The following is a 27,136-nucleotide window of genomic DNA, read 5'->3' on the forward strand; positions in this document are numbered from 1 at the left end:
TATTTCTCTCCCTAGAAGTTAGTACAATAAGAGAAAGCATGAAGATGGCTGTTTTGATCAGGATTTTTCGCTCTTTCCACTGTTATCATCTCACCTACAGTAATAGACAATTGTGCAAGTGTACACTAAATCATAATTATGAACAAAACTTCTCAAATGGGGTTCCTTCATGCCAAAGGTATCTTAGGATCCCCTCTTTACCTCCTCTGCCTTCACTTCTCTCTCCCTCTCTCCCTCTGCAGTGCAGTGGGGCCCGTAGGCAGCGGATGCAGCTGGTACCCGGCTGCAGGTGGCCCTCCTCTCAATGGTCTCTCCCACCATGAAAGCGGTGGTGGACACCGTGTGGGCGGTGTGGAGCATCGGGGCCTCCATCTATGACTACATCCACACCAGCGCCATGGAGGAGCGCATCCACGCCCTCGAGAACGTCATCACCATCCACCAGTGTGTGATCGGGCTGCTGTCCGCCGGCGTGGTGGTGCTCTTCACCTACATCCTCTTCAAGAAGCTCTGAAGGACTGGGTGGGTGGGTGTGGGATGGGATGGTTTGGTTTCCAATGTGGTAGAACAAACATCAACCAGTGAGACAAAGAATCCATTGTGGCTGAGGAAGACTGTAAGGCTTACAAATCGAGAACTCTTTATGTATTACGTACGTTCCATGGGGGAAGACAGTAAGGACGAGGTGGGGAGGCACCTAAGATGTCCACAAGTATGCTCTCTATATTCAGACAGGGCAATTGGTGAGAGTATCAAAGATAGAGATGGCCCATGGTTGAGAATGTGCCACACAAGAACTGAACCCTTGTCCACACAATGGGATTCATGTATGAATGGCAGCCACCCTATTACCTTCCCCCTGGAAACACTCTGGATCAGCGTGGTCGGGTGCTATGTTAAACCTGGTGTACAGCTGTCTTGGTTATAAGGCTGAAGTGGGGTTGCCCATGTCCAACATAATCAGTCCTCAGTCAGTGATGTAGTGGTTGCTGAGGAGGTGAGCATGTGGGACTAGGGTTCGACCCATATGGGTTTCTGAAGGCAGATACTGGTATTTTTTGTATTGCAGCTGCAGATAGGCAATATTTTGTGCCATTATTCAATATCTTTAGATTTGACCATTTTCATGCCATAAGGATTCAGTGTTCCCGCAACAGGGTGGAAAAGCAAAACAGTATTTAGACCACAGGTGAAGCAAGTTTCATTGCAGGTTTTACAGACTGACTGTATGGTGTGAAGCTCAAAGAAAATAAAAATAGAAACATATTCACTAGCTGTGATCATTGAGGACCCATCATATCGGCAGTGGGCAACACTGAATGACCGATATTAGATTTTTAATAAAACGCAGATATTGGTAAACCAATAGGTTATATTGCCCTATGTGGGAACCCTACACCTAACATGGTAGCAGTGTGTGTCAGTGGTATTTTGACTCCATTTACCCAGAGAAAGCATCAGTTGATGGTATACATCTGTGTCCATAGCCTCAACGGCGCACTTCTCTAACATTCTCTAAAGGGATCATAAAAAAATATCAGACTCTAACACAACTTCTGCCTTAACGCACCTCATGTGTTTTCCTCTCTGTAGAATCAGGTTGGCATATGCTTAATCTGTTGTCATGTTTGCACTAATTTCTCTCAAAGCCGGATTGAGACATCAGGAGAAGCAAATTCCCCCTTGGAAACATGAGTGTCAATGTGAAATGGTGTGTCTCGCACACCGATGATTGGAGAGTGTCAAGGAGCTGTGATGTCCCGCAGTTCTTTGGTAGATTAGGTTAACAAGAGAAAGAGTGAGATCATGGGACCGAGTATAATTTTCATTAGGGCTTTCATAATGATCTAGAGAACTGGCCTCAAGGATCTCTTATGAACATCTGTTTATCGATGGATAGAGGAGACCTTTAAATCAGTTCATAATGCCATTACACTGTCCATTACTGTAATTCACATGACTGTAATTGCCATTTTGCCTTGAGGCATCATATGAGAGAAAATACATCTTATGATCCCTCTTGACATAATTCATAGGCCTACATGTGTATTATCCATATTAAGTCTGATTTTAAGTGCAAATAATGAGCCACTTAAATAATGCTTTTTTTGTTAACATTTTGTTATACCTCATAGTTGTTAAGTTACTGTAGATGCAAGTGCTGTATAAAACAAAGAACTGGAAAGAGCAACTCAAAGTGTCCTTAAAAACATACATTTGAATGTTCATGGACATCAAGGGTTTGTATAGATGGCCATCTAAATGTTTTGTGGATGCGCTACTATCCCATAGTACATTTGCTGCTTAATATTTACAGTATAGTTTCATAAAGACAAGATTTTGCACCATTCCAAAGGCAGGCATTGAGATAGTATTTAACTGAGTTGATCTGACTACAAAGTGTGGATAAGTGTTGGTGTGAAATAAGAAGTTTATTATGTCTATTATGCCTTTTAGAGATTATAAAGGTTGTGTCTGTCACTGTAACTGTACCTTTACTAACTTTGTTTAAAGAAGCGGTGGGTCATTGAAATCTACTGCCATATATGGGTTCAATGCTCAGAAAAAGAAATTGTAACAGTGAGAACTTGTAGTTACTGGATTACAGATGTATGATGTTTTTTCATATCTGTGTACATTTGTTATGTTACTGTCCCAGAGGGGCCACAATGGAAAGCACCCGAGGATGAAAGACTGTTTAATTTCATTATGATAGCATCAACTTTTGTCATCTCAAAATGCCAAATAAATGTGGAATTCTTGCAATTAAAGTGGAACTTCTTAGAACATGTTTCCAACATCACTCTGGTATCAGACAGCAAAATATACTGTATATAAAATGTAAAGTAGGTACAACTGTATATAAAATGTAAAGTAGGTACAACCTTTAAATCACATTGACAAAACAGAACAGCATTGGGCTGCAACTGCCAAAGAAGCTGCTGAATTAAATGTAAGAACATTTCCCTCAACACTTCTGGAACCTTGGGACGAGAATGGAAAAGAGCTAGTATGGAACCAGTCTTCTACAGGGCCAGGGAGACCGCCTGGTCCAAAACAATACTGGTCCCAGTTCTGGTTCTATTGTTGCCAAACTTCTACATAGTTGTCAAACAGTTGTTGTTATCTGCACCCAATATAGACCTTGATCTACAGCAGTTCTGTATGTATTCTTTCAGGTGTAGTTCTGCATTTGTACTCATAAGTGTCCGGTCTGAAGTAGGGTGTATTTGGTAGTGAACCTCTCCACACTCTCCCCCTCCAGGAACTTCATTGCTCTCCAGTGGATCTTGCCACAGTTCTCAGGCTGGCCATTGGGTCCAAGCTCCTGCTGGATGTATTCCAGCCACAGATCTAAAGGAATACAAACATCACCTTAGGCTGAATAGAACCCAAAAAATACAGCAGAGAATTTTCAGCAAAATGTAAAAGCTGAGGATGCACTGCGGACGCTCCTATGAAATAATATATGACAGAACAAGGGTTCTTCAACTTTTTGGGCCCATAACCCAGATGATAAATTTAGCCCTGCAGTGGAACCCAGGAAAGTTTTTTTTTTATGTGGGGGCCCGCCAAAGACAGGCCTTTGATCCATTTTATGTTTCTACACATGGCTTCACTTCAAGAAACCAGGATGTATAACTTTCATTGTAATCTTCTAATATGGTCAAAATATTGTGCTTATCAGCCATTAGCTAAATTTATAATCTAGAGACTATACTAAAACAGGCTGGACTGATTATGCAACAGTGCCTTGGGTGCTTTGATCAAGCCACCATTTCTTGGGTAACTGGACAACTAATTCTGTCTTATCACAGAATCATATGATCATATGACTGTTGGTTGTTGTTCATTCTTGGTTTTTCCCCTCAGTCTACTGAAGTCGTTTTGTTACGATGGAAACTTGGCATCTAGTCCTCAATATTCCAGATGATGACCTTGATGAGAATATTTTTCACTAACGCTACTTTTATTTTTGGCTATTGTTACTTTAAGCCCTTAAGCCATCTTATCTCCTCTCACCATCATCTGAGGAGCCAAACTCCTGCAGTGCTCTCTCATAGTAGTCTCTCAGGTTGCTCATCTTTGGCGTCTCCTGCAAGAACAAACAACACTGTTATCCACAGATCTGGATTCTCTTGGCTTTTCTGTTATACAAATAATGCCAGAGTCCACTGTCTTCCCCCAGAGTGTAAAGACTTCTGAAACAGCATTTCAACCATGTGGCACTCAAACTATCAACTGAAACCAATACAAATGGGGCCCGGCCCACTTACTCAGTAGCAGTTGAAACTGTTAAAATCCCACGAGTCGTGCGAGGAGTTCAAACTATTGTAGAAGTAATCCGCTCTCTACCTAAAGCCACTGTATGTGTCAATGTTATTGAACAATGGCTTGGTTTCAGAACAAAGTGTTGGCCCATCTGGCCTTGCGGGTACAGAGTTTTCATACGTTGTGACATAGCTGGTACACTTACTTGTTCCTTCTCAATCTGGATCATTCTGGTGAAAAACGCCTTGGAGAAAGGACGGGTTTCATGTAAACTACAGGAGGGAAAAACAGGTTTTAGCCTACAATCTACATATCATTAAATCACAAGAAAAGCTCTGTTTTTATTTGTGAATAGTTTTAGAGTTATATACTACATAAAATACAATTCAAATTTGTATTCTTTTGCACTTAAATTTAAGAGAACATTAGCAGCTGAAATCATCTGTTCTTACCTAGTAAAGGTCTTCCTAGCTTTCTTGTAGCCTCCAGTCGAGTACGACCAATCAAGGTAGCTCTCTTTCATCTCCATGGCAACAGCCGCCACTGCAGACAGCCGACCTCTCTGGGAACAAACAAGGGAACAAACTGTCTGCAAGGCATTCTCATTTTCTTGGCCAAAACAGCGAGCAGACGTTTAAGGCAATTAACCTTCCCTGCTTCAGCTAATGCAATGCCTTCTTTACCTGTCTTTAGTGTGTGTGTGTGTGTGTGTGTGTGTGTGTGTGTGTGTGTGTGTGTGTGTGTGTGTGTGTGTGTGTGTGTGTACATATGTGTGTGTGTGTACATATGTATGTGTGTATATTGTGTTCTGCATTACCGAAGAGAAGAGTATAATGCGTCTTCTACAAATAGTTTTACAAGTTTTATAAATAGTTTTTTCCTGGTGCCATTAATTTTTCTGTTCCACTTTTCAAATGTCATGGAAAAACCCAAAGCTCTAAATGTGAAACTTCAATGGGTTTTTATATTTGCTGGGTACAAACTAATTCGGCTGGCTTTCCCAAAACCGTCTTACTGGCAAAATCATGTTGGTTCCATTGTAAGCAAACACACAAAGGCATCCATTGGTGTGCAAAACTTTTTTTTGGGAAACAACCCTTCTTGTCAGTTGTCTTTAATGACATGCAAAACTGCAAAGGCAGTCAAATTGAATGTATGATAATGGAGGCACAATATGCAAAGGTTCCTGACTGATTTGGTTGATGCATACCTGGAAGACGGCTTCTGTCTCCTCCGGACTCTGGTTGGCCACACTCCACTGGACCTGCAGCTGCCACAGTGGCAGACTCTCCTGATAAGACAGAGCACAGAGAGTTCAGCTGAATAACAATCTACCATCTAACCAAGCAGTATTTTGGTTGTTTGTCACTATGGTGTCAAGCTTGTTAACACCCAGCATAGCATCTAGTTGGTGTCTAACTACCAACTTGCTTCCTCCAGCACAAAGAGTATATATTTCCATCCATATATTTCCAGAGCAAACATATCTGACCATGCTTAGCTTAAACTAGACCTGTACTTGCAGAATCGGCGACTAGGTTTTTCATGCAGAGCTTGAACACAAGTGAGTAATGACTCAAAACCCTGGGCCAGCATCTGGGTGACAAATCACCTTGCCTGTCTCTGAGCTGGGTGTTTGCCAACAGGTCAATGTGCCTTTTAGAAAGTGGATGAGTACACCATATCAAACTGGACTAAAGCCACAGCTAAAAAATAGAACAGCACCTTACAGGGAGCAGGTACAACTTTTGCTTAGAGCGTACGTGCTTTTTAGCTTTCATATCAATGGCCAGCCGATATGCTTCAGCACCAAGCAATATGGAAACATTAGATTTTTTCGGCATACCAGAGGCAATCCCTTGGGTGTTGATTATAGTATTTCCCAACAGTTTCACTCACAAGTGAGCAGGGTGACTGTAATCCCCCTCACACTGCTAATTCTCAGGAGCGCGGCCTTGTGTAACACCCGCCACAACAACGACCAGCTATTCTGTTTGCTGCCACAAAGCCCTGCGGCCGAATCAAGGCGTGTATCCGTGGCGATACAACACTATAACAAATGTAATGCGCAGGAATGTGATTGGGAGAACACAAAAGTGAAGAAACTAATTGAGGAGGGTGGAACAATAGGAATCCCCTTCATTCATTCATAGGAGTTGTGCCCAAGAAAGCTGAAATCCTGAGAAAGGGAGAAAATCATCGATACTAGCTTAATGATGACCAAGGCAAGCATTCCGACTTCCACTGGTTGTCTGAGGTGGTGTGGGGGATTTGCAAAAACACTTTTTTTCAGATTAGCTCACTATCCACCCAAAGCCTGTGAATCTGTTAAGAGTGTGGAGTTAAAAACTAATCCTGGCAATTTATCCCAAGTTAAACCAGGCCGAAATGTGAATCTGATTTCAAACAACTAATGATTATTTAAACAATTGTAAAAAAAAGTGCGTGTAGACTTAAATCAAGTTTTTCACATGTCTGAAAATACTTCAGATGTGCTTCGCTCAGGTCTGGCAGTAACAGAGCTGGGAGCATGGATGGATGGAGCCATTTGAGGAAGTTAATATGCTGGAGTAGAGACTAATTGGGCCAGGGAGTTGGCCCACTTATACAGCAGTGCTGGTGACTGGTGTGTGTGTGAGTGTGTGTGTGTGTGTGTTCACGTGTCTCCATTCTCCAAGGAGGACAATCATGCCAGTGCGGTAAGAGCACAAGTGACATGTGTGTGTGTGCAAGGCCTAACCAGGCAAAATGACCACACTTGTGCTGTGTGAGTGCAAATGATATGGGGTGAGTGTGTGTGTGTGTGTGTGTGTGTGTAGTGTGTACCTTGGGATTAACGTGTGTGAGAGCTTCCTGGAATAGCCTGCCCATGTCTCCGCACCCCAGCTGCATTAGTGTCTGCAGGCTCAGGCTCCACACTGTCACCGATTGGCTGTAGCGCTGCGTGGCTGCCATGGCAACCCTGGCCCCTCCCTCAGCATCGCCCGACGAGAGCAGGATCTGCAGCTGGACAGATGAAGAACATTCTGTTGGGTGCTTCCACATAACAGTGTACGAGTTCTGTGTGGCACGTTGGCCCTTTTTTCCTTTCTCTTTTTTTTTTTTAAATTGTCATTTTTTGGAAATCACAGAGAAATTACAAATACATTAAGGAAGGGATTTTTTATTATTATTTATAATGCACCCAAATAAATAAAAAATTAAATATCAAAAATGAACAAAAATAGAAAAAATTATAAACACCATCAGGGTTTATCAGGCTTTGTTTTTACAGGGCACAAGGTGGAGTGGAATTTACTAGTTCACTAACTTCAAGAACAACATCAAATCAACATCATCAATAACCCTAACCCTAACCCTAACCCTAACCCTAACCCGCCCAATCCAATTGAATTTCCAATCCAATGCGATTGTCCTTCAGGCTAGAAGTGAGTCAAAGGCAATGTTTTCCTTATGGCTGTTTATTATTGGCCGATCTCTACCGGTGACACCAAAAATGGCCACATCAGCACTGGACTGCAGGTCTGTACCCTATGCCTCCGAAAGACAGTCACATACAGTTCCTTCTTTGGTCTGAATCATAGTTGAAAAGTTCACTTTGTTGCATTTTTGTATTTGGTTTGTTTAGGTTCACACTGCCCAATTACAAGCAAACCAGGGCTTGTAAATAAAAGTCACAAGGACAGAAGAAGCTTGTTTATTGGACAGAGTTTTGGTAACTCATCATGCTGCCAGGTGAGACATTTTGGCAGCAGGAGTCAAAACTTCCACCGCGCTCTTTGCCATAATTTACCATCTCTGGTCTTCATACCAGGTAAGAACACATGAGGGAAACCTGAATATGAGCATCAGTGCAGATGGTGGTTTGCCCTCAGCTCATTTTGTTCTGCTAGGCTTTCTAAGCATGAGGAACTGCTGGCTATCAGATGTCAACATACATCTCTTTACACCCATAAAACCTTGCGTTTTGGGGTCGTTTCCTGTAGCTGGTTCAGATTATGTTCTCATTCCTAACAAACCGCACCGCAGCTCTCTTGGAAGAAGACTGAGACTCGCATTTTCGGGTGGTCTCTGTGCGATTATTTGGTGGCATCTGAGTTCGGTATTGTTCTCAGCTGCCCAAACAAGCTGAACTAAAGGAGTAAACGCTCCAGAGTTCTACTATAATAACTCCAAACATGATTAGTGTGAATGCGCCCTTAGTGACAGTTGACCGGTAATCATCCAACTGAGGGCGAGACAAAAACATGTGGGTTAAATTTGCAGGGGCCCTGTGGCACCTGTTACACATTTCAACGGCCCATTATCCGTCTTACCCAGTTCTTGTAATAATCCTCCTTCAGCAGCGAGGCGTCGTGAGCACGCTGAAGCACCGCCAGCAGCCTCTCCTGCCTCTGTGACACACACACACACACACATCAGCTTTTGTCCTATAATCCCACCTACAAACACTCAATATTTACTGTACCTTTTTAGATTTGCATGCATTACCAGATCCAATCAAACTGTCATCATGATGCCTGGGGATTGAACAGCTTGATTTCCAACAGTGAAATGACTTAGTTACCTTTTCCTTCAGCTCCTGGACGTTGGTCTTCCTTTTCAGCCTCTCCCAGCAGAAGGCCACATAGCACGTCCACATCGGCTCTGGAACACAGAGCACACGAGCATGGCAATGCTTCGTTAACCTAACACATGTAACACACATGGATTCATTCCTATTTCGCAATGAGCATCCTGAAGAGTGAGTGTTTATGTCTCACCAACAGCTAAAGTACAACAGCCTGTAAATATGCCAGAGTTGAAGTTAATACAATAACAACATACAGAGTGTCTGCAGGTTTCAGAAAGCCGAATTTAAGACTTTTTAAGAGCTTTTTTTAGGGCTACCTGAAATTGAATTTAACCAATTTTATAAACAAAATTAACAAAACAATGCTGACAAAACCAACCTATTTCTGACTGATCATAGCTAATGAAATTCTGAATCTATAAATGGGAAGTATGAGAAAAAGGACACCAGGAAAATAATTGTCCAATATAGTAAAGCAATATGATGAGAGAAAAACATGTTATACATATTGTACCACTAATCCTGTTCTGTATTAATGTAAGAGTGCACATGCAGCACAAAGAAACCTGTCATTGCATAGTGAAAAAAATAAATCCAAATAATTGGATTTAAGATATTTTAACACTTTTTAAGGCCTTACACTTGGATAATTTAAGACAATGTCAGACTTTTTAAGTTTATCGTCTCAACTAGTGATCCTGCGTTGTGAAATAATAACCCAAATGACTTTGCATGTTGAAATCTATGTGTATGTGTGAGTGCCTACCTGTGTTTAGGCTCTTGAGGCCCTCCTCATAGACCTGGCAGCAGCGCTCCTCTCTGCGGCTGATGTCCGAGGCCCGGCCCTTGGCCGTCTGCAGCTCCTCCCCGGCCCCCGGAGCCTCCAGCTCCCTCTTGGCCATGAAATCCCACGTCACGCTGTCCTCTGTGTACTTAGTCTGTAAGCTGGAAACAAGTGGAGGGGGAGTGGGGGTAAGCGCATCCCTGCTTAGCCATGAGTTATGAGTTAAAGAATGTGTGTCAGTCCAAAAGAGTCCTGATGTGTGATGCCTTACTCTTGCAGGATGAAGTCCTGGAGTTCTTTGGTGAAGTCAAAGATGGCTGCGATAGTCAGGAGCGAGAGGACGAACTCAGCTCCTGCATGGGGGAAAAAGACAAGCAACATAATCAGCATCCCACACACAAAGGTACTGACCAGATCTGGGCAATACTGTTGTTAAATGTATTTTAAATAATGAAAAAACATGAAAAGGTTTAGGGTCTTGCACTGATGTTATATTAGTGTCATTTTTGAGCATGTTCAAGTGTTAAATCTAGAATACTTAGAGCATTTTTTTACCTTTCTACTTTTCACACAGGCCTGACAACAACAGAAAAAAGCCTACCTTGGATTTTCCCTGTAGCGTCTCTGTACACAACCTCGGCCAGTTTACCGCTCAGGATCTCTGGAGAGAACTCATATTCACCCTGGAACATATAAAGGGGCAGTTATTTAGGCTTCGAATACAAAGTGAAAGCCTGTGTATGTGACTATATATGTGTGTGTGTGTGTGTGTGTGTGTGTACACTCACCAGGTCCATTTCAGCCTTCTCCAGCTCTTTCTTCTGCTTCCTCAGTTTTTCGGCGTGCAACAGCTCCATGCGGAAGTACTAACACACAATTACAACAGCATATCTGATAAATACACAGTCACTCACCTTATGGATACACATCATCGCTCTTCACAAAGTCAAACATCACTGGGTGGCTGTGGTACCAAGTCCCTATCATATCACTGGTTACACTGGAATGCTACATCGGTTCCATTGTTTGAAAATGGGAGAACTGGATTCTCTTTGGAAGAAAAAGTGTTTTCTGATTCATGTAAAAAAAAAAAAAAAAAAAAGGCGGATTCAGGGGATTCCCATGTCTGTCTGTTTCTTTTACCTCCTGGTAGACCTTCTTGTTGTTTGGGTGGAAGCGCAGCGCCCTCAGAAACAGATGCCTGGCACTCTCTGAGGAATTCCTATCCTCCAGCTCACTCTTGGCGGCCATGATCCACAGAGCTGAAGAGGGAGAAGTCGAGTTAAAAAAAAACCCATCACCACTACTTTTCATTTGTAGGAGACATCGTCATCCCGAACATGTATTTAACCGCACATATCCATACAGAAGAGCGCTATCTTACGTACCTGGTTTGTCAGGATGGATAGCGAGCATGGCGGAGAACACCTTACTCATGTGGGACTTGGTGGCCTGATATGCGAGACCCAGAAGAGATCGTTATTAGCACGGGAGGACAATGTTAGGCCTGACTTGGCAGCGTTGAGAGCAAACAATGTGAACATTACTTACCCATTTCTTACAGAAAGCAACGTGCGAGAGCCACAGCTGCACATCATCCTGTGAGGAAAGAACATTCTCCGTCTGTTCACTCATTTATGCGTTCAGTCAGAGCATCACAGCAGGGGGCAAGTTATTAAATGCATCTCATTATAGATTTCAAAGGACAAAGTGAGGGAAAGACAATCTGGATAAAACAAACTGAACATATCACTGAATGTGTATCAGGCAATATGTGTTCAGCTTCATCAATGGTTAGTATAGTACCTACCTTCCACTTATTTGTTGCTCTTCTGAAGACACTATTTATTCTGTGGATGATGGGATACTCAATCTCTTCTCTTTTGAACTGGTAGTGTATGTGCTGCAAATGGAAAGTGAAGAACAGTCAGATGAGTTGACATTATTTTAAAGCACCATTGAAGAGGCTGCTCATGCTGCCCTGCACTGTAAACCACACACTCCACTTACAATGCATCCTTAGCTAAGAAATACAGTCAGTTTAGCAGGGTGTTAAAGGGGAATGCCACCGTTTTTTTTTTTAATTCACATGTTATTCCTGTGCCCCAGGACAGTTCAGTGGATACTTGTGAACATGCACCACTCTTTTCTAAAGCTCGAAACTGGAGAGCTAACCCTGAATTACGGGGAGGTAATCTGGCACTGCTCCATAGACAATGAATGGGGCTCTAACTTTGCTGACCCACAAGATCTTGTGAGCTCTTGCACGCAAATGAGGTTTAAATTCTGGTTCATACTGGTTGGCAACAATATGGTTACTAGAATATGAACTTTGGTGCGACAACTCCACAAACATTGCCTAAACTGTAAATGGGTGACATTTCTCTTTATAAAGTATTTCCTCAAAAACTAATTCTAATACAAAGCGACCATTAACATGTGATAAAGTGACAGTATGTATCACTTTATTATTTTCTACACTACTGTCATGTATACTGTCACACAGGCCACTTACCGCTCTTCTCTTCTTGATCAGCTCTAAAACGTTGATTTCATACTGCAATTAAAAAAATCACCAAGTAAGTATTTTAAACTTGGCATTGCTCATAGCTCATTCATGTTCTGACGTGTAAAATCCAGGGTGAAAATATGACAGTTTGCATGATTATCTACCTGAATGTACGCAATGAAATCCTCTTTGTTTATCATCAGCCTGTGGAGCTTGTATTCCAAGGCTGTTGCTCTCTTGATTATGGATCTGCAATGGGGAAAATAAATATTAATTTGATGTAAATATACCTAGCTACAAGCATTCCTGGGATCAGATCTTGTGTTTGTCTGCTGACAGAGGCAGAAGCAAAGATGTCTTTCTCAGGTTATCCAGTTGATACTGCAACTGTGTGGATGATTTAATAGAGATGGTTACTGGAAGAGCTCTCCATCTACAGTATCAACAGCTGCCCAGTTCTCTACCAAATCACATCCACCAACAAAACGCTTCTCGGACAGATTGGGGCTCTTGTGACAAACTCCTATCTACAGGGGGTCCGTGGTCTAATGCATATGTATCTGAAGGTCCTTGACATGAGCATGATCGGGACCCCCTGGCCTGGACTGTCTTACTTGACTTCTTTCTTGGTGAACAGTCCCACTCTCTCCAGCTGCTCGAGCTCGGGGATTCGCTCCTCGATCCGCTGCTGAACGACCTCTGCCATCTTGCCGACGCCGCGGTTACTGGTTCAGGTACGACTGCCCAGTGAGAAGAGTGCTAGTTATATTCACCGTGTAAATACGTTTGCATGGAAGTACAGGAGACTAACCGGCTGAGCTCAGTTTCTCCCCACACATGTGTGGAAGTTGTGATCCGCTGCTCTTCCGGTTCCGTTCCGGCTCCAAATAGTTCCGGCAGGAAACATGACCGAGGTGTTTCATGTCGATGGCAAAAGAGACAATAATGTGTTTTTATAGACAACAAATTTACGCGCTGGATAGCAATGTGAATGATGATGTGAATGAATGGAAATGTTAACATTTCCATACATAATAAAATAAAATTAGTAATCCTAATACATTTTAGGAGGATATTGTATAAATGGTACAGCAAAACTAAACAATATACTTTTACTGTACGAATATTATGGTAATACAGTAGGTGCTAAAAATGCCATAAAGTATCAACTCACTATTGAGTACCACAGACGTAATATAAATCCTTATAAGATTATTACAGTGATGCCACAGGAATTAAAACATATCATAAAGTACTATAAGGTCACTATAAACTCATTATTGTGGACCCCATAAACACTATAAAAACATAAGAATATAGTGATACTTCAGGAGATTAAAAAAATATATACTATAAGGTCACTTTCAACTCTATGAGTACTCTATGAGCACTTACAGAAGTATTATAGGACTTTTATAGTGATATCATACTTGATACAAATATCATAAAATACAAGTCACTGCAAACTCCACAGGCACAATAATCCCCTATAGAAACATGTTTTTCCCTAATGTAGTTTTTTTTCCCTCTTAAAAAGAGATAAATGCAGCGTGAATCACCAATATTCTTATGACAAACTCGTAGCTATCAACATACAATCAATAGAAAAATATATTAGTTTGTGATGCGCTGTATTGTAGCCTAACTGTAAAATCCCATATAAATGTAGATAGTTCGATTTCCCGCAAAATCGCAGAAAGCGAGAGCGGGTTGTGTGTCAGTTCCAGCTGTAAACAGCCAATCACAGCTCTCGAATCGGTCAGCCCGGCTCCTATTGGCTGAGAAGTGGCTAATGCTCTGCTGTCCAGTACAAATCGGAGGAAACCAAACAGGCAATAAATTAGAGATAGCTAATCAATAATTTGGTCCAAAAATACTCACACCACTCCCGATATCGGACACTATTTTGTTATAGTTGAACGCGGGAAAACTCAGGCGTATTGGATTTTGTTTTCTAGCCAACTATGCTAGCATTGCTAGCTAACTAGCCAGCATCTCGTCGCCTCTTCATTTTCATGGGCTTCTGCTGGTGAGTCTGCCAGGCAAGGCTTGTGCTCTAGGCAGCTGTGGCTAACAAATGCCATCAGCCAGGTTGGGTTGCTTTTCTTTCCATTGTTTCTATCTAAAATCAACCACAACAGATTAGCGGTTTTTTGTCGTCAAGGGGTTGATGAACGAATACTATGCTAAAACAACACCCAGCTAGCCAAAAGAAGCTTTAGCTACACTAGCTAACATGTTAGTTAGCATTGTGCTTTAGCTCGACTGCTAACGTTAGCAGCTGCCCACTGCTGGCTAAGCTAACTTGCGGTGGTGCCATCATTTTCCGTTGTTCCTTAATTATTGGCTATATCTGTTACTGTTTGTGTTGTTTTCTCATTTGTAGTACTCAGGTCGTATTATGAGTGGGGCGAGTTGCAAAGCTAACGGCGCCGTGTACCCTGCCTCATCAGTAATGATGAACTCGGTGAAGAAGCCGAAGATGGAGCAGATTCAGGCCGACCATGAGCTGTTCCTACAGGCCTTTGAAAGTGAGATTTTATTACTCACCAATTCATAACGGAATGTTTTCGCTTTTGTAACCTCAAATGAACTTCTCAATGCTTACAATGAACATTTTATTACACTTGGCTTTTCCCTTTCTTATTTTGCTTTCCACATCTGGTCATGGCTGACAGGCCTCTCTAGTTGAACTTGGTAAAACTCATAAGGGTACTCCAGACATAATTTTTCATAGTCCAATACCGCACATGTTACTCAAGATACACCTAGGTAGCATCTCGAATCAGTTTCTCATCAACAAAAAACATACGCTACACTTAATGTATATAATTGATCAGATTTTCTTTGCTATGTGGGTGTGCTTTTATGATGATTAGTCACAGGTTGTTCACATTTATTGTGGGATGTGCCATTAGTCACTTGGCATACTTTTTAGATGAATTTTGACACTAAGAACTGTGATAATTGGTATTTATTACAGTAGACTGATGCACCACTTAACTCATTAACCCAATGTAACTTGCATTCAGTTCCTCTTCTGGTTTTCAGTTCTTCTGGAGATGGCATCATTTTGCATAGACAGCATCAAAAGTTAGCTTGTTGGACATGTTTTAAGTTATAGTCATTCTTTCTTTTTCCAGAGCCAACTCAGATATACAGATTTCTCCGCACAAGGAACTTGATCGCAGTAAGATAATTACTCTACATAATATGATCTCTGAGTCAGTTATTCATTAGCTAACCCAATTATAATGAGTCTGATTAATCTGTTCTTATTTCCATTTTAGCCCATTTTCTTGCACAGGACGCTCACCTTCATGTCTCACAGAAACACTCGAACAAATGCCAAAAGGTACAATATTTGGTGATTCGTTATGCATATGAAGTATGATATATAAACTGAATTTTGATACATTTATGTATAATCTCATTCATATCCTGAGATGACCTTCATTTTAATTCTTCCCAGGAAAACATTTAAAGTGGACGATATGTTGCAGAGAGTGGAGAGGATGAAGGGAGAGCAGGAATCTCAAAGGTAACACAGCAAGACAGGCTCCTTTTTTATAGCTCTGGGATTAGAGTTGATGGGCCTCATTTATCACTGTTGCTGTATGTACACAGTATTGAAGGGGACTTGAATACCAGGGGAAACCTTATTCAGCCACAAAACATGAATGCCAATTGTGCATCTATCAACAAATCTCTGAATAACTTTGTTCATGTAACTCTTAATATTACTTTGTAAATGAGGTCCCCATCAGTTGGAGCATTTGAATTTGACCTAACCTACCTGTGTGTTATGTTGTTTCTTTAGCTTGTCTTCACATCTGCAGCTAACCTTCACTGGGTTCTTCCATAAGGATGGTAAGCAGAAGCTACTCTTTACCAAGTACTTGTGTAGCATGTTTGTTTAAAGTTATCCAGGAGTTTGTGATATCTCTGCATGATTTACCAACTCAACAACTATTTTTTGTTGCCATACAGAAAAGCCATCTCAGAATTCAGAAAATGAACAAAGTTCAGTGTCCTTAGAGGTGCTACTTGTCAAAGTCTGCCATAAAAAACGCAAGGTAAAGTAAAATATTTCTCAGCCAAATGTTTTGCATCTGCAACTAATGGCTAGAAGCACTTACCCAAAAATGTATTTCATCTATTGTTCAACTTTCAATATAGTAGTGCTTGTTAAAATGTATGTGCTTGCCTGTCTTTCAGGATGTCAGCTGCCCGATAAAGCAAGTGCCTACAGGTAAAAAGCAGGTGCCTTTGAATCCTGACAGTAACCAAACCAAGCCTGGCTCCTACCCTTCCTTACTGGTCTCCAGCAACGAGTTTGAGCCCAGCAACAGCCACATGGTCAAGTCCTACTCACTCCTGTTCAGGGTGTCACGCACAGGGAGGAGGGATACCAACGGTCTGGTCAACGGAGAGGCCAATGAGAACATTGGTAGGCACAACCTCAAAATCCACATGGAATCCTTTTGTGTAGTTTTTTTTATTTCTTAATTTGTTTGTATTCATATATGCAAACTGGCTCTGCACTACATTTTTGACAATGCACAATTAGTATTGGACTGGAAGATTAACAGTACATTTTCTCATTGACTTTGGCGTAGGGAAGTGCCAGGAGAGTGACAGTTTTAGTTCAGAAATGGGCCAAAGAAAGGCGTGAATCCAGGTCAAGCAAGGTTCTAGGTTGCAAGGACCTATCCACACCCAATTTCTGGGCACATGGGCTGGAACATAATGGTAGATGTTGTAGAATTGTTCACGAGAGAACTGAGTTTCGGCATTTGGTGAGTGTACCAACTAAATTAGCAAGGGTTCCTCAGATGTTGGGAGATCATAGCAGATGTTGGATTGATGGAAAATTGCTCACTCCTATGTTTTTTTTTTTTTGTGTGTAGATGTAACCGAGACTCCCAGTAGAAAAAAGAGGAGCTCATCCCATAGAGAAGAGGGGGAGACCATAGAGACCTATGTTGCACAGATGACCGTCTTTGACAAGAACAGGTAAGGGTCACACACGGCCCACTCTATGGGACCTGATTGCTGTGTATTTTGAGCTTCAGTCATATAAAGTCTTGCCTGCTCACTGTTTCTTTGCCTGTACCTCTAAATCGTTGCCCTCTGCGACTCCTCTGCAGGAGATTGCAGCTGCTGGACGGGGAGTATGAGGTGTCAATGCAAGGCATGGAGGACAACCCTGTCAGCAAGAAGCGAGCCACATGGGAGACCATTCTGGATGGGAAGGTAGGGGTGTGGGCGTGCAGGTGGAACGGGTGACTTCAGGTGTCATGGGGCCCCATGAGGAGCCGTGAGCTGACTGAACATGGAGATGAGGTGCAACTCTGGCTCAGAATAAAATAGTATAGCTTTATTAAATTTCCATTAAAAGCAAGACGTTTCGGACATCAAAGGCCGTCATCAGAATAAAATCAGAAAGGCAGGAAATGGGTAAATATAGGAATAGGGGAGGGATGTCATTTGGGAACAGCTGGTGACTATTTTCTTATTGTGACCTAGGGACGGCTGGAAAGAGTCCTTGGACATGGGGGACTGTAGGGGGGAAAGTCACAGCAATCGATATGGAGAAAGAAAAGAGTGAAACAAGGACATAATAGGAGAACCATATACTGTATTAGTTGTACACAGTTAATGTCTAGGGCTATTGTGCAAGACAGGATAAATGCCCAGTGATACAAACCCACTTAATAGAAAAATTAAAGTAAAACATTCAGGCAACATTGCTTGTAGCCTGATTTGGTGCATTGGGTTTACAAAGAGAACGAGGCGCATCCATTATAGAAACGTACTGTAATCTTTTTCTAGATTCAGGCTCCTGGGGGACATTGTGTCAAAGCAGTGTATCCAAAAAGTTGCTCTTGAATTGCGCAGCTTATCAATATCCCCACCTCCTCTCTTGACTGAAATTTGTTACCAAAGCAAAAAAATCACTTATGTTCGCGCATTCTCGTGTGTAATTCTCCGGTCTGTCTGACGCAACATAGACCGCGAATAGCATAAATGATGTTGCATGAATTACAATTGATAATAGTCTTGTTGTCAATTGTTTTATGCATTCTCGGGAGTGAATTTTTTCATGCGCCTTGTGAACTGACACTGCGTACAATTGACACATTTGTAGATACCAGGAGGGATAACTATTTTGTTAGAGCTGGTGTATGTGTCTGTCTTAACAAGGCTGTCCTTGAGGTTTTTAACCCTTCGATGTGTGATAGAGGGACATTGTCGAAAAAACGGTACCAAGGGATAACAGTGCATAATGACTGAACAAGTGACTAAAAATAATGTTCTGGTGGTTAACAGTTTAAAAATGTCACCTGTGTCCTTAAGAAAAGAGGGCAGGGCATAGACTAGGGGTTTCAAGCGGTGATCCACATAGAGGGACAGGTTTTCAGTGATGTTTCTAGTGCCAGAGATGATAGGCCTCCCAGGAGGGTTGTCCAGACTCTTGTGGATCTTTGGTAATGTGTAGAAGAGGGGCAGGTGTGGATGTTGCACATAGAGAAAAGTTTTGGTGGGTTCATCAATCATATGGGAATCCATGGCTTCCATAAGAACCTCCCAGATCAGTTTATTATAAATGGCTGTAGGGACACCTGGGTGTGAGCCAGTTGCCTCTCACACTCAGCAATATATTTGTCAGTGTCTAAAATGACGATAGCACCCACTTTTTTTTTCCACATTGCGGAAGGTAATAGTAGGGTCATTTTGTAACTGCTGAAGGGCTTTCAATTTAGGTTAGGCTTCTTAACTCGTCGGTTATTCCCACACACATTTTCAACGAGGTGGCAAAAAGTTTCAGTTGAATGGTTTCTATTTGGGTGGAAGAAACTTGCATTTTGGTCTGAAACGGGGTGCCCCTATATTGTCACTTGGTTGCCGTTTGAAAAAATGTCCCCAAATCTAATGGCACCAAAAAGGCAGCTGTAGGGAAAAATGAGCTTCCGTGTGTGTTTTAGGCCATTGTCCATTTTGGCGAGGTCTCTTTATATGGAGATTTGCTCGCCGATAAGAGCCGTTTGAGTTACGGGAATCCTGAGAGGCATCTTGGCCTTTACGTGTGCCTTGGCGAGGGTGGGGGCACTCTCCACTCGCTCTGTGTGTGTTTGGCTCTTGGGATTTGATATCCAGTTGTAAACGTATCCAAAAGTGTAATCACGTTGGTCCCGATGGAATTTATCTTTTTCTTTTTTGTTCTGGGTAGGTCTTTGAGGGTAGTAGCGTTATTGTTTTTGCTCAGCGCCAGTGGCATGACACAGCTTTTCCTTATGTGTTTTAATGCGTTTTCTCTTTTTTGTAAAAAGTTAAACCAAGCTGGATGCCAGATTTAGAAGTAAAGATCATGTACATTGTAGATCTTTGTCAGATGTAATTTCTCAGGGTTTTTTTCTCACGGGTTTTTTTTTTTTCCATAGTGATGCATAAGCTCCCACCTATTTCTTGCTATTTGTCATCCTCTTCACATCCCCACATCATTTGCCCAATCATTGTCTCTCCCACAGAGGCTGCCACCGTTTGAGACATTCTCTCAGGGACCCACGTTGCAGTTCACGCTGCGTTGGACGGGGGATGCCAGCGACAAGTCCACCGCCCCCGTGGCCAAACCGCTTGCCACCCGCAACTCGGACAGCTACAGCCCCATGGAGACCAGGACCAGCCACCACCGAGCTGCCCCAGTGGGTAAGGCTGAAAAAACACTCTTGCAGGGGATTTCTTCACGTTTCTTCACATTTCTTCAGCAACATCTTCACGTGTGGAATCCTCAATCTGGTCAAAATCATTTAATATGCATTTACACTCTGACACTCTGATGGCTAGGAGGGGAAAAGGATCCCCTCTTTGAACACAAATGATTAAATGGATGCTTATGATTGATTACACATGTTGATAAAGATGGGAGGGGAAAATAACAGTTTACATGCCCACCTTCTGCTTCATTACAAGTAAACTGTTAATGGTGAACACCAACCAAAGAGCCTAAGACGCTTTATTTATGGCCAAATTCTCTGAGTAAAGCTGTGAGGGTTATGGATTTTCTCCCACATTCTTTGACATTTGTGTGGGACGGTCTGTTTGGAACTGAATCTGGCAATAAGCACTCAAACACTCTTGACTTATAACTGATAGAAACGCAGTCATATCTGTGTTTTTTTGTTTTGTTTGTTGGTTTTTTTTTTCCCAAAGATGTCTGATGTCAATCCACAGAATTCAGGATTTTGTGATTCTCCACAGAAATAATTTCTCCCATCTTCCATCTGTTCCAGCAGTGAAAGACTCGGTCAGCACAGACGTTCAGATGAGGAGAGAGCAGGTGCTGTGTGAGCCGCGACAGAAGCTACGTATATTTTATCAGGTACAACACCACTCACCAGTAAGGAATGTGTTTGTGCCTGTACCACTGCCTCTTTGTTGGGTCCCAAAAGACACTTCTAAATATGGACAAAAGTGTCCTTGTGCAGCTTATGGTCTTTTTTTTCTCCAGGCATTTTAGAAATGTTTCAATTCACTGTCACCTTTTGAGCAGTGTTTCATTGGTTTACCATTGCTACCTGTGATTCTGGCTCATAATCATAGCCTAAATAGCCTGGAGTGTTTTTTTTTTTGATCAGTCAGAATGTTTGGCATCACCAGTTTCCTAAGGGTTTTGGTATCAAACCGATGATAACACTGAAGCATGGTGCAACCCTGCTACTCTCACCAACAAAAAAACACCTGAAATAGGATGACCTTCTCCGGTAGACCTTGCAGTAACTGATATAATTTGTCTCCGCTCAGTTCCTGTACAACAATAACACACGGCAGCAGACGGAGGCGAGGGATGATCTCCACTGTCCCTGGTGCACCCTCAACTGTAGGAAGCTCTACAGCCTGCTCAAACACCTCAAGCTCTCCCACTCCCGCTTCATCTTCAACTACGTGGTAAGGGACCCTCTCTTTCTGTGTGTGTGTGGAAAAATCAGCCATGGTTTGTAGGTTAGATCCCATCAGCACAAGGAAGGGGCATTTTTACATTTTAAATTGTAGTACAAGTCGTCGCAGTCAAGGAAAAAAAAACTGACAAGACAATGGGAAAAGGACAAGGAGGAACAAAACCAACGCACCCTGAGGAACGCTCTGTGAAATGTCAGCTGTGTTTAAGCAACCCTCTGTGTAAGCTCTAAATAAATTTTAAATCAACTTGAGCATAATTTTTGTCCCTGCATGCTGTGTGCTTCCCCATTTTGAGTCTTGTTTTGTGCTTGGTAGTCAGACTAGCAGGAAGGTGGCTGTTGGGATAAGGGCTGCAGTCGAATAGTCAAAAAAAATACGTCCTAACTATTCCTAGGTCAAGGAAAGATGTGAAGGAGAATTCATAAGGACTTAGGAAAAGACAACCGCGGTGCTAAGAGAATCCGACTGCACTTACACTAGGCTACGTAATTATGCGACAGCGGATGTGAATGACGTGGGTCTGCCGTGTGAAACTACAATGCTCCGAAGATGGACTACTAAAAGCGCATCTTAGATACTTTGCCCCGTGCGTTCTTACCGTGTTGTTTCATGCAGGCTATATAAACGTGGACGACCCGGTGAAAAATGTTGCTTTATCACCAAGGTTGGAATTGAAATAAAAATATAGGCCAGTCACAAAAACGAAACGATTGAAATGAAATGGTTGTCACATTGAGAATGGTTGCTCACGCTCACCCTCCTGTCCACTCATATTTATCGACATGAATCCCAATTAGTATGATTGTATGAAAATAATTGTTAAATTCATGCAAGATAGGCATAACATGTTTAGGCCTACAAATCTACTACTGTACATATCATCATTCTTAAGTTTCAAACATGTTGAATTAAAAACATCATTTGGCTAAAAAAGGGTTTCAGCATCTGTGACTGAAGTAAAATGAATTAATGATATTCCTAAAGGCTGCAAAACAACAACGCTCAGAATGAAGAAATAACTAATGCAAACTGAGCATAGGTTACGCTACAACGTTAACTTCACTTGGTCATTTTACAACAGCAGCATAACGTTCGTAGTTCGCCTATGGGTTTATTGTTGAAAGTTCAAAACATATAAGCATATTAGCAAGTTATGGCTTAAGATGGAAAATGCTTAATAAGCAAAGGTAACTTGCATGATGATCTGCGTCCCTTGTCGGTCATGATCGTTTGTTTTCATGAACAGCCGAATGGTGCGCCGTTGCTGCCACAAAGAATTGTGGGACGGCATTATCTCCTTTCCTTTTGTAAAGGATGGTCCAGTGTATCCTATGCTAAAGGAGCTAAGTAAGGAAGCATTGAAGCACCTTTCCTTAGCATTTAGAGAATTTGAACAGCTCTTATCATGGCTGCCACTTAGGTACTTCCAGGTCATTTCACTCAGTTAGGAACCTTCCTAAGCAAAAAAGACAATTCCACCACAGCCAAGGCCTCTGCCACTTTTGGGCAGAATGCTGCTCCTGTTCCACTTCCTGTGTGCTGCTCTTTTCATCCCTGTCTGTTTTTATGAAAACCTTGGCCACTTTAATGAGTCGGGGTTGCACATGGTTTAATTCTGGCAGCAGCATACTCCAGTGACACAGACTTGACCAATGTACCGATCTTCTCCACTTCAATCTTGCTTTTGTGATATCAGGTTAACAATGTTCTGCAAGAGCCACATATGGCTAGAAAACGGTCATTGGTCTTAAAGGACCATACCAGTGTTAAGCCCATTTACTAGAATTCACCTATACTTGACATTGCTACTGACCATTTTTCAAAGCATACCATACTTGTTTATATGTTTTTGAAAGGTTGTTTTTCCTACCTTCCAGGAAGCCATTCATTTAATTATAGTGCAAAAATCAACTTGCAGAGACTTTAAACCTGCTTGAGATAGGTAATCCATCAGCCGGCAGTGGATTGAGTCCATTGCTGATCCACGATGTATTCGTCCAATCTCCTAACCGTAGTGTACGCTTTAACCCAAAGCACCTTACAGTACCATCACTGTATATATACTTTTTTAGCATTGGTGGCCCCAGTGGGAATTGAACCGTTAACCCTGGCACAGTTGGTGCCATGCTCCCATTGTGCTACAGAACCACTAGTCCCTCTGTGTTTTTGCCCAATAGCATTTGTCCTATATAAGCTCACTAGTGTTTTTTTTTTTTTATATATCTGCAGCCTCACCCCAAAGGAGCGAGGATAGATGTGTCCATCAACGAGTGCTATGACGGCTCCTACGTTGGCAACCCTCAGGACATCCACAGCCAACCTGGCTTCGCTTTCAGCCGCAACGGCCCGGTCAAGAGGACTGCCGTCACTCACATACTGGTGTGCAGGTAACCATGTGACCGCTGCTCAAAAGCCTAGTTCATGCTCAAAGTCAACCCATGTCAGATATTGTAATTAATTGTTTTTTTAAATGAACTTTTTAATTGGCTTTTCATTAACTCTGGTTTAGTGATGAATTGTCAATTAACGTTAATGAACTATTGGTTAACTTTTAATGAACTGTTCATGAGAAATGAGCTGGGCTCACATAGATTGTAAACGAGACCAATATTAGGTAATTGTCAAGAAGGTGACCCTAAATAGATCAGCTGTCCCAGTCAGCTGGCTTCTTATGCAGGTCTGTTGGGTAGAGCATTTAAAAATTCATCTGGTAATTGCAAGACCTGGAATAGTATGGGGGGGAAATATAGCTGTTAAGTCCTCAAACTTGTGGACACTGTAATTTTACATATTTGAGTATTTGTTTTTGTAAGAATAAGTTAGTGGGTAATATTAGCCTGGTAAGACCATCCTGATCACGTGACCTCACATTCTGTTTCGCTCCACGGATCAGTCTGGACTTCTAGCTGCCCACATCGATTTCCTGAAATTACAATGTAACCGGGCCAATCAGGGACTGCGTCGTAGTTGATGACGTGAAATACAGGCCGCCGCTGGCAAAACAGTAATGGCATCTCCCGAAGCAATGAGCAGTAACGTTAACGTTAGTAGAGTAAACACAGCCATAAGTGCAGTTATTGCAGAAATAGACTTGATAACAACAATTAAACAAGAACAAGATATGCACTAGCGGAGTTTCTCAGCGGAAAAGACGTTTTTGCTGTTCTTCCGACTGGATTTGGCAAATGTTTTGTTACGCTGATTGGCTGAAGGGAGTTTGTCTGTCAAGGCAAGTACTCCCGCCCACTGAAATCGATGTGGGTGGCTAGAAGTCTAACTATCAGCATACATCATTATGAACACCCCTGAAAATCTTAAAATCCAGTCAAGAAATGAAGGTTTGGGAAAAATATAGAATTTTTAAATGGATAATATGTTGAAACCCTGAGTCAGCCTCTTGGGTCTCCTGGCCAGACTCATCTGTAGGTCAGATTGTTCAGGGTTTTTTTCCAGCCTTTTTTGGACACAATACTTCCATTGATCTCTACTGAAAATGTCCCATTCCTCTGCTTTATATTCACAATTGAAACAATTGTGAAATTGAAAATGACACTGCACAACTGGGCTAATCTCTAACTGGGGAAAATAGACAGAGGAAGGAACCACAATATTTTTTAAAACCTCTGAAACTGAAGTTAAGAGGTTGAATTTATAATTCTATATTTAACTCTATTCAAGACCTTAAGGCCTTGATTTTAGATAATATAATTCAAAAGGGTTTAAGTTTTAATTTTTAATTACAAATCATGTTATGCTATGAGATTAAACTTTAATGATCCCTGTTGGTAAATTGGGCTGTTGCAGCATTAACAAGATAGTAAGAGGATACTCTGAAGAAAAACAGAATAGAATGCAGCAAGAGATCATATAACATCCAACTATCTCAATACTTGAATGTGTGTAAGAGGTTGTGCAAAATAGCAGAACTAATTGAGACCAAAAAAACACGCGGAAATTTGTGAGAATGTGTAGAGAATATACCAAAAAAAAAATTAAATATGTGCAGTATTAAATGGATGATAAAAAATATACACCTAACAAATGAGAACATGAAGAAAAGCAAGTGTTTACAGCATATATACAGGACCTGTTCACCCTCCCCCTTCCTCTCCAGGCCCAAGAGGACCAAGCCGAGCCTGTCGGAGTTCCTGGAGTCTGAGGACGGAGAGCTGGAGCAGCAGAGGACGTACGTCAGCGGACACAACCGCCTCTACTTCCACAGCGACAGCTGCATGCCCCTCCGGCCCCAGGAGATGGAGGAGGACAGCGAGGACGAGAGAGACCCCGAGTGGCTCAGAGAGAAGACCGCCACGGTGAGAGGCCGCTCCGCACGCTGTAGTGTTGAGTTAAAGTGTCACGCCGCTTTGGGAGACAGGAAGGTACCAGAGGGACCATTCCTCATGTTAACCCCATCTATGGAGGAAAAAATGAGTCTTGGATGGATTTCTACACTTGCGTTTTAATGTACCTCAGAGCCGTTCCGAGACAAAATGTTAATTGTACACATACGTATATATTTCCAATGGTGTTTTAATGTTGCAAATGAAGCCCTGGTGTTGTAAACAGCCTCTGCCCTTCTTGATTGGTCCTTCCCATAGATAATTGGATGGCACTCAGAGTGCAAACCGCTGCCAACACTTAACAATTTTTCAACTTACTGTTAGGCCCAAAGACATAACTTCTGTCACTTCAGTGTTAGGTTAAATTGATTTTTTGACTCTGCAAACATACCCTTAGGATTTGGAATCATGTCTCTATCTCTGTTAGTTTCACAGTTATGGCTAAAAAACAATTGCGTATATCCCAGATTGAGATCACCACCAAAATTGGCCCAAAGCCTATCTGTCCACCAAATGTAATGGAAATCTGTAGTTTTTGAGAGATGCTGCTGACAGACAAGCAAACTAATGGGTGAAAACATAAGCTCCTTGGCTGAGGTTAATTATCTTGTAATTTAATTTTCATATTACAGAGGCAGGCTAAACTGCATGGTTTGACTATTCCAGATAAAGCCACAAACAGCTGGTTAGCGGCTCTTTTGTGTTTTTATTTGCGTAGCTTTGTTTGATTCAGTTGGGTTTGAAAGTGTAGCTATACCTACACCTTTTTTTTTTTTTTTTTAATTGACCGGGACTCTTCTTCCTCACAGCAACTGGAGGAGTTCACAGACGTCAACGAGGGAGAGAAGGAGGTGATGAAGCTGTGGAACCTGCACGTCATGAAGCACGGGTCAGTACTGGGGAACAAACATTACCACTGGAGCCTGTTCACACTTTCCACACTAGTCTTTCAGTTTACACCGCCCTCATGCTGGTTAAAGGTAATCTGTGGAGGATTTCTTGTAAATGGACTATTGTCAAAAGGGTTGTTATAAAAAAAAAATGGGTGCTTCTACATTGATGCCTAAATCCTTAACACATACAACTTCACTACTAATCTCTCCCATGTGTTTTGACCTTTTTTCCTGTTAAATTGAATGAACAAACTGTTGGAATTACTATGAATTTCTCATTACTCCAGTAGTTGAGTAACTAAGAAACTAAGCGCCACTCTGTCCTCTGCTCTCGGTGCAGCTTCATAGCAGACAACCAGATGAACCAGGCCAGCATGCTGTTTGTGGAGAGCTGCGGCCCTTACATCGCCCGCCGCAACCTGTGCCGCAACTTCCTGCTGCACCTGGTCAGCATGCACGACTTCAACCTGGTGAGCGTGGCCACCATCGACCGCGCCATGGTGCGTCTCCGGCAGATCCAGGAGGAGCTGCCGGAAGGCGAGGACGAGCAGCAGGACCAGACTCTGGCGATGGGAGGAGCCTGCAACGGCACCGCCGTCACCTCCAGTGGAGGGAAGCAGGGCAAGAGGACAAAAAGTGCCGTAACAGACTGATGTGGGCTGGACGGACGGGACGGTGATTGTCGTCTTTTCCGTTGTTTTTTTTGTTGTGTTTTTTTAATGACCATTACCAACCCTTTGGTGCTTAGATAGGTGGGAGGACTTATCAGCAGAGGATCTGACTCAAGGCAGACCAGTATACACG

General features: G+C 42.2%; 2 protein-coding genes across 3 annotated transcripts; one reads left to right on the forward strand and one right to left on the reverse strand.

Annotated features, from left to right (window-relative positions):
• Nucleotides 1–550: 550 nt before the first annotated feature.
• On the reverse strand, nucleotides 551–12,989 carry utp6 (UTP6 small subunit processome component). Its single transcript, XM_071519780.1, has 19 exons — nucleotides 12,753–12,989; nucleotides 12,303–12,387; nucleotides 12,145–12,186; nucleotides 11,440–11,532; nucleotides 11,181–11,228; nucleotides 11,018–11,081; nucleotides 10,773–10,891; nucleotides 10,418–10,495; nucleotides 10,231–10,312; nucleotides 9,901–9,982; nucleotides 9,612–9,790; nucleotides 8,840–8,919; nucleotides 8,589–8,666; nucleotides 7,099–7,278; nucleotides 5,483–5,563; nucleotides 4,725–4,834; nucleotides 4,478–4,544; nucleotides 4,024–4,096; nucleotides 551–3,354 (listed from the first exon to the last, which is right to left on the reverse strand). The coding sequence occupies exons 1-19, from the start codon at nucleotides 12,842–12,844 to the stop codon at nucleotides 3,200–3,202; spliced, it is 1,788 nt and encodes a 595-aa protein (XP_071375881.1). The 5' UTR covers nucleotides 12,845–12,989; the 3' UTR covers nucleotides 551–3,199.
• A 965-nt stretch (nucleotides 12,990–13,954) lies between these two features.
• Nucleotides 13,955–27,001, forward strand: suz12b (SUZ12 polycomb repressive complex 2 subunit b). 2 transcript variants are annotated; one of them, XM_071519776.1, is made up of 17 exons: nucleotides 13,955–14,229; nucleotides 14,525–14,669; nucleotides 15,282–15,328; nucleotides 15,429–15,493; nucleotides 15,611–15,679; nucleotides 15,959–16,008; nucleotides 16,129–16,214; nucleotides 16,357–16,588; nucleotides 17,049–17,154; nucleotides 17,289–17,394; nucleotides 19,671–19,848; nucleotides 20,433–20,521; nucleotides 20,944–21,087; nucleotides 23,329–23,486; nucleotides 25,214–25,412; nucleotides 26,249–26,328; nucleotides 26,673–27,001. In XM_071519776.1, exons 2-17 carry the CDS (start codon nucleotides 14,540–14,542, stop codon nucleotides 26,983–26,985), a joined length of 2,052 nt encoding a protein of 683 aa, XP_071375877.1. In that variant the 5' UTR covers nucleotides 13,955–14,229; nucleotides 14,525–14,539; the 3' UTR covers nucleotides 26,986–27,001. The 2 variants fall into 2 exon arrangements, with proteins under 2 accessions (XP_071375877.1, XP_071375878.1); XM_071519777.1 differs by having other exon boundaries at nucleotides 20,436–20,521.
• Nucleotides 27,002–27,136: the final 135 nt, after the last annotated feature.

The sequence above is a fragment of the Centroberyx affinis genome, unplaced genomic scaffold (assembly GCF_046629955.1).
Source record: "Centroberyx affinis isolate AG114_WGS23_722 - 3 ecotype Tasmania unplaced genomic scaffold, CSIRO-AGI_Caff_v1 ptg000735l_1, whole genome shotgun sequence".
In the NCBI taxonomy this organism is placed as follows: domain Eukaryota; kingdom Metazoa; phylum Chordata; class Actinopteri; order Beryciformes; family Berycidae; genus Centroberyx; species Centroberyx affinis.

Bases quoted from the DNA above. Each gene is read 5' to 3' on its own strand.
- utp6 (XM_071519780.1), bottom strand. From the start codon at position 12,844: ATGGCAGAGGTCGTTCAGCAGCGGATCGAGGAGCGAATCCCCGAGCTC. The intron at 11,082-11,180 runs GTAAGTAATGTT...CTCGCATATCAG, and splicing joins TTGCTTTCTGTAAGAAATGG to GCCACCAAGTCCCACATGAG. The intron at 5,564-7,098 runs GTACACACTACA...CTGTCTTATCAG, and splicing joins TCACACACGTTAATCCCAAG to GAGAGTCTGCCACTGTGGCA.
- suz12b (XM_071519776.1), top strand. From the start codon at position 14,540: ATGAGTGGGGCGAGTTGCAAAGCTAACGGCGCCGTGTACCCTGCCTCA. The intron at 15,329-15,428 runs GTAAGATAATTA...TTTCCATTTTAG, and splicing joins GCACAAGGAACTTGATCGCA to CCCATTTTCTTGCACAGGAC. The intron at 16,589-17,048 runs GTAGGCACAACC...TTTTGTGTGTAG, and splicing joins AGAGGCCAATGAGAACATTG to ATGTAACCGAGACTCCCAGT.